This window comes from Notamacropus eugenii, chromosome 6, assembly GCF_028372415.1.
Source record: "Notamacropus eugenii isolate mMacEug1 chromosome 6, mMacEug1.pri_v2, whole genome shotgun sequence".
Classification (NCBI taxonomy): domain Eukaryota; kingdom Metazoa; phylum Chordata; class Mammalia; order Diprotodontia; family Macropodidae; genus Notamacropus; species Notamacropus eugenii.
Window position 1 is genome coordinate 348,735,557 of NC_092877.1, and position 12,351 is coordinate 348,747,907.

Here is a 12,351-nt window from a genome sequence, read left to right on the forward strand (position 1 = left end):
CTTCACAGGGCCATTCTTTGGATTAATACTGAAAAGTTAGTTTTTGTCTGAAAGCATTACAAAAAAAAGGAGAGAAAGATAAGGATGCTCATGGAAGCAAAGAAACAGATATACAGCCATAAGGCATTAAGGAATTTTATACAACTGGAGAATGACTGTATTTTTCTTTTCAGATAACCTGACAAAATATCAGGTATGCTGTTCAGATTTTATATGCTAACAAACTACCATCTCTTGATACTTTATCTGTAAAGACAAGAAGGGTTGTTAAAGCCCAACTCTATGTGATTTATCGTCCCTCCTTCAAGAATACAACGTCATTCCTGTAAGCTGCCAGTTTTAATTCAAAATACACATCAAGGCATTATTTATATTTTATTTTTTAGTCATTGTCATCAAGGCACTTTCATTCCTATCAATTAATATTCATCACATTAAATTGAAGATAGGAAGAAATAATTCAGGCAGCCAAGGACAAGGTGTGCTTTCAATTTCCATGGCATATTACAATGGTGTTTCAAATCATTTTTAACACTTCTGTTATTTCTACTACTATCAACTGTCCAGTATACAGTGACAATACCATCATATCATATACTCAGTTAAGGGGCTGGCTATAATATATTCCAGACAAACAAGACTACTCAGTCTCCTATCTTGTGTCCAAGTTGGTCCAATATGACTGAAATTGATTTCCTTCTTACTTACAACCTTTCAGAATCCCTTGAATTTCATAATTCAAAGTTATAGTTAAATACTACTTTCTACATTAGACTTTTCCTAATTCCATCCACCCTTAGATCTGTGTCCCTTAAAATGATTTTGCATTTCTTTTGCACATATGTGTCACATTAACTTATTTGTGTACATGTAAGCTCTTGAGAAGTGATTTTTTTCTTCTTTTGCCCTTGCTCTCCAATGCCTAATATGTAGTGGGAACCTAATGCATGCTTTTGGAATTGATAATCAAATAAACCAGAAAAATGTAACTGGAAAATAATTGAGATTTAAAAACAAGACCATAGAAAAATAATAGTACCTAGTCCCTTAAAGTTACTTATTGTTCTGTTTGTTTATCTGCATCTTTTAAAGTACAATTCTCTAGAATAAAAATGAAATGCAAAGCGAAACAGGCTATTTCTGAAGGTAATGGAAAGTTGTCAGCAAAATCTTTGACCTTGCCACAGAATTACAGTTGATACTTGCCTTGTAATAAAAATACAAGTCTGTGTTTATTCCCCCAAGCCAACCTTACCCATGCTAAATTATTTATGTATCCATTCTAATATGTATTTCCCCACTGACAGGACAAGTCTCCTTAGAACTCTTCTACTGACCCACCTGTCATGATGATGGGGTAAACAATGTCACCTTTCTAATGCACGATGAATTCCAAAGAAGTTGCAAAGTACACCATCCATCATGCTGGCACTAAGTAGGTTTCCCAAGTAGATCTCAGATATCACAAATGCTGTTTAGACTGCTACCAGAAAGCAAAGATTGGATAGCTCATACAAAAGGCCCTGTGATGAATGGACAGGATGGGCCTTCAAAGGAAAGGAATGCCACTATTCTAGAAATAACCTTGTCAAAATAAAAAGGAGCTATGCGTTTCTTTTGGCAGCCAGACTACAATAACTTAAGAATTCTTGAACAACTCCACCTAGTAGGAAGTAAAGTAAATAAAATATACTTCAGATAAAAAAAGAGGTCTACTAGAAACACAGGCAATGAAAACATCCTCAGGTTGATGTGAATTAGGAATTACATTGATACTGCAATACTACAAGAATCTGAGACCCCAGAGATACAGAGCTTAATTAGACAGTCAAAAAGTATTTGATAAAAGGACCTACTACGTGCCATGTATTGTGCCAAATACTAACACCCAGTTAGATGGGTGTCATGTGGGGTTGTGGAAGGAAAAAAATGCATCACTCGCATGCTCTTGCACTTGTACCTCTAAATAAAGCTAAACAGGTCTTCAAAAGATGGTATAAAATAATAATGAAAACTAGTATTTATATAACACTTTAAAGTTCGCCAAGTACTTTAAAAATATTTTCTCATTTGATCATCACAAATAATAACACAAAAGATAGTAGGTGCTATGAGTATATCCATTTTACAGATGAGGAAACTGAGGCAGGAAAAGGTTGAACCACTTGCCTAGTGTCAGAGTCTGGATTTGACTTCAGGTGTTCCTGACTTTCTATGCCCTAATTCTAGGCTCTATCCACTGTGATGTGCAATTGTCTCAAATAAACAGATGGAGGGGTTGGAGCCTGACTTTGTATATAGCCTCTGACATTTACTAGCTCTGTGAATACAGAGCTCTCATTTTACTCATCTATGAAAAAAAAGGAGAATAAAGCCTGTGAAATCTATTTCACAGAGGCAGCAAAGCCTAGTGGATAAAGAATGAACCTCACAATCAAGAAGACTGGAATCTAAGTACTGTTTCTGACATAGACTGGCTGTGTGACCATCGGCAAGTCACGTAACCCCTTCGTTGCACACAACCAAAAAAGACAAGAGGCAAGTTCTGTGAATCGAATGAAAAAGAAAACAAACCACAAGCTAGTCAGTGAGGATAAACGGCAATCTGCTGGGATCAACATCCAGTTGATTCCCTGAACTCTTTACTTTGAAAATCCTTGATTCTGTTTGGTACCATGGAATACAAATTCTGTCTCTTCTGATTTAACACAGATCTAAATGCTGTTGCCTCAAGTATTTTGTCCCCAATGTTCCAGTTTGTACCAGATGTTCGAAGTATTTATAAGAATCATTAAAAATATTAAGAATTAAAAGTCCATATTAAGAACAGCCTTACCCCCAGGCTGTTTGACTATGGAAATCACCTATATAGCAACTCAAAGATGAATGCATACAGCTAGCTAACAACTTCAAAATAATGGCTTGGGTGTTTAAATTTGACCTCAATTATAATCATGTTGTATGTGCGTATGCATGTGTGTGTGCGTTTTATGTAGATACAATGGTGATTATATATAAAGTAATTTGAAAGAAAATGGATAATGTAGGATCAGAAGACGGTCAACTGCTTCTTAGATACAATATCTCATTCAAAACCAAACTCATAGTGCTACCCGCTAATTTCTACAATTTCTGAGGAATGAAGGTATTTGGAGTTCAGAGGAAGGAGAGATACGACAATGAAGTTGAAATTGTCCAATAAACTCAAACCATTCACAGGAAACAATAGAAATATAACTAGAATGGAAGTACTGGGGTTGTACACCAAGTTGTTAATGGGTAGTTGACATGACTGGGAGAGGAAAGGGGCATTTCTTTTTTCCTAGTTCAGTTCCCATATGTCATGATCCTTCATAAACTCTGCACCAAAGTCTTCATAACCGTAAGTCCCTTATACCATGTTCCCTTCACCACTGCTATAACCACTTTCCCCTCTACCTCCTTCCTGATGTTGGTGAATGAGGGTGCATGCAGACTTTAGGGTCTCCTGGAAATGTAGAGTGAAGCAGAGGCTCACAGAAAGGTCACTGATACACATTAGCTGAGGGGATATCTTGAGACCTACTTTCCTCCAGGATGAGCTACTGTCTAGGCAAGACCACCCTGCTCACACTTCTAATGGACAATATGTGATGATCCAAGGTTTCTGACTATAGAAAAAATCCTTCTCCAGTGGGGTCTCTCCCGCAATGAAACCCTGTATCTCAAGACCCAGGGTGTCTCCTAAAGGTGCTCATCCACCTCATGTTCAGGTAGATTTACTCCAAATTCTGTAATGCCTTGTTATGATTCAGTAAGTCAGGAAAGATAGAATGCTGGCCTTGGAATTAAGAACACCCATATTCAAATCTTGCTTCTGAAACTTAATGGTAGCATGATCTTAGGCAGCTCACTTGAACTCTATGTACCTCAGTTTCCTCATCTGTAAAACAAAAAGGTGGGACTACACAAAGGGTAAGGTCATTCCAGTTCTAAATCTACAATCCTGAGATTCTCTGATTTTGTTGAACTGAACCATTTTGTTCAAAGAAATAATTCATGGAACTGTGTTACCTTTTCTCCCATTATGGGGAAGGAAGAGGAGAAGAGGCTTTTTGTTAATGAATATGAAGCTGAGGAAAAATAAGATCTGGGATTCTAATAAGACATATTTATGTCCAATATCCATTCACAGTCTCTACTAAGCAATTAATTTGTAGAAACCAGCTGGAAACCAGCATTGATTAATAGAAGTAAGAAAAGTAGAGCGATGGCAGTCCTGAGGAATCCAGACCATTCCAAACCACTTTCTCAAATCTTACACATTTTTTATATAGGTTTTATCTAGTTTGATTAAAAACACATAAATACTCAGGGTGTTGTGTTTTTTTTTGTGTGTGTTAGGAATTCAGAGTACATAAAATGTTTAAAAGGAACTGCTACCAGGTAATATTCATTATCTGCACCAAAGGACAGGAACGCTAAGGAGGTGAAGGGACATTACTCTCTCTTCCCCAGCTGAACTCTGAGAGCATCTGAAGATGAAGTGCCATAATTGACAAAGATTTGGGAGGATAAAGACAATGAAAGGGGACTGCTTAGGTGTTCTAGAGTACCAATCTGTCAGGGGAAAATGGATGACTAATTTTTCTACAACCTCAAAAAACTGACATTGTTTACAAGAAAGGGAGGGAGAGAGAAAGGAGAAGAGAGAAGGAGCCATGAAAAGAACATGAATGTGCAGAACCATGTCTTCAGCCTTCGGCATGCACATTCGATATTTTATTAACTTTTTATTAGTTTTAAGACTCCTGCCAGGATTCCTTTGGCTAAAAACAAGTATAAACCTGTGTAGTAGGAGAGAAAAAAAGGGTGAGTCGGTAGGGATGGTGAACACAGAATTTCTAAGTAACTTTTTGATATTATCACAGAGCAAAGTTATGCTTCAAAATATTTTAGAATTAAGCCATGTGGTCCCAAAGGTCCCAGCAACCACAATGAGAAAAACTGTCATATTATTACAATTAACCTCTAACTGTCATCTTCAAAGATGAGGAAAAGAAACATTACTTTTGTTCCCCTCTATTATAAGATCACCCCTCTGTCATCCAAAATTTTAAGGTTAGAGAAAACACAATGAATTTCTCTAGATATCACTTCCCCATTCAAATTCATCATGACATCCTAGTTATTCCCCAGGCTATGTCATCTCCACCTCCTTCCCAGTGGAAAATTGGACTCTATCCTTGGACCTACTCTTGGACAATGACAGGCCAGCTTTGGACTTATCTCTCAGAATCCAGGACTCTAGAGTACTTTCAGACTGTCTGTACACCATGACAGCTTCACTAAGGCCATCACCCCTTTCTCCTACAGTTCTTTTGTATCTGTTATCTTCTCCCATTGGAATTTAAGCTCCCTGAGAACAGAGATTATCTCGTTTGCTTGTTTTCATATCCCTACAGTTTAGAACAGTGCCTGGGACATAGCTACAATAATAACAATTATTGCTGTTATTGATTACTATATAGCTTAATCAATATTATGCCTGTCTATATATCATATTATTCCTTCTTTCCTCCCTCCTTTTTTCCTTCCCTCCCTCCTTTTCTATCTATCTATCATCTATCTATTTTATCTCATCATCACCACAGATTTAGAACTATAACATATCTTAGAAGACATCTAGGATTTGCCCCTTCTTTTTCACTACTGAAAAAACTAAAGCCTAGAGAAGTAGATTGACTTTCTTAAGGTCACTTAGATACTAACTGGCAGAGCTGTGATCTTACCAAAGACCTCTGCCTTCAAATCTAACATTATTTTCACTTCTCTATACTGTCTCCATATAGATCAAGTGGGAGTTAAGATGGCAACCAAATAATTAAAATTATGCAGAGGTGGAGATGCAAGCTAGTTGAGAGCAGTGATATTAAATTCAAATAAAACAGGGGCCACAAAACTGTACATAAGGTTCCCTATAGGCACATGTTGATGTAGAAAACCACATATTAATTTTATCTGTTTTACTGTATTTTTTATTTATTTTGAAAAAAATTCCCAATTACATTTTAATCTAATTCAGTTCATAGTTGGGAATGTGGTAGGCAATATGCATGATGCCTCTGCTCTAGACAAAGAATCAGGAGTTATGTGTTCTAATCCTGACTCTATTACTACAAACTAAAGGCATAAATTAGGGGAAATCACTTAATAACTTTTTTTATCATATCCAGAACCAGGAGAGACATACCTGCCCCCCCCACCCACACTTTATTCTCAAAGGGTTATATAAGGGAAGAAAGAATGAGATCACAGATTTTCAGAGTTGGCATGAACTTCAAAGATCATCTATTTCAATACTCAAAGAGGTGTGGTTTGCCAAATATTTCTTAAGATGTGGTCTCCAGAAAGGAACACAATATTCTACTATGGTGTGACCAACACAAAGCAGAGCAGGCATGTTACCTGCCCTAGTCTGGATGCTATTTCTCTTGAGGCAGTTTAGTTGTTTTTGTTTCTTGTTTTTGTTGTTTTGTTTTGTGTAGACAATCACAGTGCTTTAAGTCAATCTCTAGCCTAGGACTTTATCCCATGAATTACTACCAAGCCACCCTTATCAGTTTCAATTTGAGAGGCAATGTATTTTTTAATCCCTATTAAATTCCATTTTCTTGAATCTTAATTCTAACACCTGCCAGATCAAATAGCCTTTCTAGTTTTTATTAGAAGCAAATTTTATTAGTATGTCTCCTTTGTGAAAAAAACAATCAAAGAGACATGGCAAGAAAGAGCCAAGTGACCTTTTACTAAAAACCCCTTTCTGACTAACATTCATCTAGAAAATCAACACCTTTTCATTAAGGTTGTTCAAAAAGCATCAAGGTACCTACTTTATCACCCAACTTTCATTATTTCCCTTTTGTCCACAAGGATCTCAAGAGAGACAAGTACTATGAGAAGAAAATGCTGAAGCATGGTTACCTAGTATTGTCATAATTGGCAAGGAACACTCATTTCTATGATCATTTATAGTTACTTACATTTCCTGAACTAAGCATTGATCATGGCACCATGATGGAATATGTAGTTCTTCCCTCCTGAATCTGACCCATCTTAATTTAGGCATTCAGGCAATGCTGTTTGGAGCATCTAGTGTTACATTCAGGAAGACATGGAAATTTACTATTTGGGTGATTCTAAGTCTCTTTAAACCAGTTTCTTGAAAATGGGGATGGTAATATCTAGATTAGCTCTCTCATAAGAATGTACATTACTGTCATATGAGAAAAAGATATAAAACATTTTGCAACCCTTAAAGTTACTGGAATATCTGACATTATTTTCATACAAAGGATCGTTGTGTTTGTCCTTCATCACCGGAGAAGACCATACCATCAGAGAAATGATGACACGACTTGTACTTGACTTTGTTTTGAGTGAAGAAAGGCTGTGCAGGTCACCAGCCTCACTTCTCCTCCAGAGCCATCTGAAGCCTTTCCTTTCCCTTCCCCTGCCCTATCCCCTGTCCATACAAAGGAAAGCTGACAATGAAGGTAGTTACCAAGATCTGAAATAAGTAAGTGACCTATGATGGCTTAGCCTACCAGAAATTGAAAGTTACATTTTTGCCTCAATGATCTATCATAGTTTCTACTATTAAACTAATAATTGTCAAAAGAATAGTTATTTATAATATAGAACTAGAAAGACCCTGAGAAGTCATACAGTACAATTCATACACAAGTATGTTAAACACTACAAAATATCTAATCAATCTCGATATGAAGAACTCTGGTAGAGTAATTCCTTCCCACTTCTCTCAAGGAAGCCATTTTTAGACAGACCTCATTACTGAGAAGTTTTTGCCCCTAACACAAAACTGGAATCTGTATTATTTTTGATTATTCTCTCTGGGATGAAACAGAACAAATCAGCTCCCCCCCAGTAAATGACAGTCCCTCAAATACTTGAAATAGCTATCACGTACCCCGTAAATCATTTGTTTACAGCCTAAACATCCCCACTTTCTTCAACCAATCTTCAGGCTGTCCCCTACGCTCATTACCCTGTTCTGGATATTTCCTAGTTTATCAACATTCTTCCTAAAATTTGACTCCTAGAATTGAACACAGCATTCCAGATGTGGTCACACCAATTCACCCATTTCGCATAGCAATTATTGACTAAGTACAGACTCATCATGAAACAAGTTGTTAGATATTAGGGAGAACAAATTAGAAAAAAAAAAGTGGCCCTGCCCTCAAGATGCTGACACTCTACTGAGGGACACAATTTATGTACAGATTTAGAAAAACAAAATTTGGAGTGCCTCAAATTCTTACGGTAGATTCAAGCTGCACTAAGATTTTGGGGACACACACATACATGTTTTATACACACATATATAAAACCTATTCATACATATATACATACAAAAACACATATACATATATGAATGCATCAGAATATATCTATGATATATAACTGGACACACACACACACATATATATATATATATATATATATATATATATATATATATATATATATATATATATATATATATATAATCCAGTTGTGTGTTTATGTCTATTATATATTTAGTTGCATTTTATACATATGAAAAATTTTCATGTGTGTATATGCACACAAACACACACATGAATGAAAAGTCAATTCAGAAGTGAGAACGTTAACAGCTGGGTAAATAAGGAAAGGTCTCACCTAGGAAACCGTACCTGAGCTGAATCTTGACGATTATGAAAGTAATCCAGATACAGAGATTTCACTTTAGTAGCTGTGGGCAAATGGTTAGGAGCAGTGAACAAATGGGTGCAGCGATATCAATTAGGAGGTTATTTCAATCACTTAGGTGAGAGGTGATAAAGGTCTGAAGCAAAATGATGGTCAAGTCAATAGAATGGAGTGGAGGGTATAAGGAGGATGAAAACCTGTCTGAAGTTAGCATCTAGGTAGAGTACAAAGCTATTTTTGTCCAGAAGTCATACATTCCCCAAGGACGTTCCCCAAGAAGTATATTTACATTTTTATGCTATCCAAGAAAGACATTTTACTTATTTCATATCCTTCATTCTATGCCTGATTTCAATGCTCCTTCAAAAACTATATTCTCAGGTTATCCTGTATACAAATAAGGAATCAAGCAATTAAAATATTCCTATTTAATTAATTTCCCTCTGAAAAAAATCATGATAATTGAAGAAAGGTTGTTTTTAAAATAATTATCCAAACCACCAAATTCACTTTCTACCTCTTTTTTTTTCAGTGAAGATATAATCTCAGGGGAGCACCTTCCCACTTTCTGTCTTCTTATTTTATCAATCCTTTCATGTTTCTTCAATTAAATGTATGCTTTTTGAGGAAAGTAATTGTTTAAATTTGACCCTTCTATACACAGCACCTAGCCCTGTGCCTAGAATATAGTGGATCCTTAATCAATTCTTGTGGATGGACTAATTCAAGAACTGAGGAGGAAGGTGTGAAAAGTGTTTTTCTCCCACCACAAAAACTAGTTTAAACTAGAAGGAGTTAATCACGCCAAGCAATGGTATTAAATTCTCATTATGTGTCTCCACTTTCAAAACATGTCAACAAGAAGGTTGATTGGAGGGCCCAATGTTGCAAGTATTTTTCCTCCCTCCAGAGTCTGAGCCTATAACAGGCATTTCCACCACTTACATCTTGCCAGAGAGTTCAATTTAGATGAAAGCTGGTGTTTTCTAATTCCATTTCACTGTAAATGACAGAGACAAATGGTCATATTACCTCGAGAGTTCCTCTGGCAGAGTAGGCAGCATATGAGTACAGCAATCCTTGGCTGGGATCCTTTCTGGGCTCTTGGTCACATGGCTGGCCATTAGGATAAAAGCATTGGCTGCTGTTCCTTAGAGTCACCGTGTTTGGAGAAGAGCCCGGCAAGCTAAGCAGGACAGAGTAATTGAAAAGCTGTACTTCTTCTAGGCCACGAGAAGTCCATTGAACCTTGAGATTCTCTGCAAATTCTGTGTCTTCACTTTTAGACAATTGTATCAAATGCCTGAAAGAGAGAGAGAAGCAACTGTTGACTTCCTTCATCTGAACAAATACTGATAATAGTTCTGATCTTTTAAGGTATATCAAAAATAATAAAAACATATTTATATAAATTATATAATTATATAATAATTATATATAAGTTATACATTAGCAGAGCAATATTTAGAGCTTCAGTTCTTCTTTAAAGTGATCAGAACACCACCATATAAAACTGTATAGTTAATAACTTTTCAATTATGAAATCATGCAAGAAAATATGCAAAAGGACAATATGCTTTCAAAGCTAGGGTTTGCTACTGAATACATGAACCATACACTTAATCTTTGCACCTCAGTTTCCTCATCTGGTAATGAAGGGTTGGATTGGACTTCTCAGGTCTTTCTTCCAGTCTATGTATGGTACTATGACCCTAATAGGTAACATTCATATGATGCTTCAAATTTTACAATGCACTCAATATCATACATTTAGAGCTAGAAGGAGCATTCTAGGTCCTCTGGTCTAGCAGCTTCCCCTTTGTATATGAAGAAAATGAAACTACAAGAGTTAAGTGACTCAGTGCCACAAAGAGTTAAATGGTGGAGCCAGGATTGAATCCTGGTCCCCTGGTATTTCTTTTTACCATTTTCCATACATCATCCCATTTAATAAGACCAATCATCACCCAGTGTGGGACCATGAACATGGCCACCTTGCATGCACATGAATAAACAACGGTACCATGATGAATTCTATTCCATGACTAAACTAGGATGGTTATTTCATGCATCTTCTGTAATTGTTGCATCTGTCTATATTATTTTTCCTGGGTGGATATCTGCAGTACTGTGGACTGTTTAGATTTTAAAACACTACTGAGTTCATGAAATGTTTTCTGAATTATCTCTAAAATATCACTAGACATGAATGGTTATTAAATATCATCCTGTCATAATACAGGACCTGAGCTCAAATGAAATAGTGCAAGATGGCATTCTGTCAGGGGCTTTTGATGGTGAAAAGTCATTCTCTTAATTTGTTTTTCTACTGGCATCAAAGCACTTACCCTCGACCATCCTGCTGTGCCCCACTGGGAAGCCCAGTTGTGTGCGTTCACGTTGTGTGTATTCTATTTATTCAAGGAACTAATAGCAGAGTATGTGCACTAGGGAAAAGGAGGGACCAGGTTGTTTACTCTAATTGAAGCAAGTGATCTATAAGCCCAAAGCATTTATTAGCTGCCTAGAATATATATGACATATACATATATATATATACATATATACACATATATAATACATTATATACAATACAATACAAAAACATGTATATGTATATATATTATAAGCTGGAGCTACAAAAAGAGTAGATTCATGGCATTCATGTTGCACAGATACCAATGTACTCTGTAAGAGTGGCTCAAGAGCCATTGCCCAGGTATTATCACAGTTCTGATGCATACAGAACTGTATAGACTTAGTCATCCCATTAATCCAGAAAAAGTATGTCCTAGATTTCTCTGCTTGTACCAGCTTGGCCACTCCATCTCTCAAGAACTGAAAGGGAATTTTGCTTTTGACATTTAGTATTTTTTATTCTCTGTAAAATTATTATATCCCCAGTCTTTTCTGCCCCATTCTTCTTATTGAATAGATCTAATAACAATTCCTGAGCATTTACTGCATGTGAGTTGTTATACACTAGAGAAACAGGTAAATGGTATCACAGAGTGTTAGGACCTAGTATCAGGAAGCCATGATCCCAATCTAATCTCTGACACTAACTTTCTGTGTGATGCTGGGCAAGTCACTTATCATCCATCAGCCTCAATTCCTTTATCTGTATAGGAGATAGAGATTTCATTTAGGGATCTTTCAGTAAGGAATTCCCTTTATCGTGTAGGTCAACACCTTCTTTGTAAGACTGCCAATGACTTAGCCAAGGTCAAAGCCAGTAGGTGTCTAAGGCACCACTTGAACTCAGGTCTTCTCGACTCTGAGGCCAGTGTTTTATCCCCAACACTGTCATGTCTCTATTTCTCATCTGCAAAGTGAGGATATTAACAGCAACTATCTTAAATGGCTGTTGTGAGGAACAAATTACATAATCTATGAAAAGCACATTGCAAACTTTAAAGCCCTCTGTAAAGGCTAGCTACTGGACAAGGAGAGCCTGGGCTGGGAGTGTGCCTGCTGGCACGTAGGAGAGAGGGGAGGAAACCTGTTTATGGAAGCGCAGGATGCCAGAGAGTGGAAGGGTCTGGCTCTCTACTTCACACCTGTCTGCTTGCTCAGTGATAAAGAAAATCCTTTTGATTAGCTGTGGAGGCAGAA

General features: G+C 36.7%; 1 protein-coding gene across 4 annotated transcripts in view; it reads right to left on the reverse strand.

The window, feature by feature from the left end:
• The window catches only part of NAALADL2 (N-acetylated alpha-linked acidic dipeptidase like 2), a 998,881-nt gene that overhangs the window by 560,056 nt on the left and 426,474 nt on the right, over nucleotides 1-12,351 (reverse strand). For all 4 annotated transcript variants that reach the window (XM_072620248.1, XM_072620247.1, XM_072620249.1 and 1 more), the window contains one exon: nucleotides 9,769-10,039. In XM_072620248.1, the coding sequence (XP_072476349.1) occupies nucleotides 9,769-10,039 (271 nt within the window). The remainder of the gene's footprint in view (nucleotides 1-9,768; nucleotides 10,040-12,351) is intronic.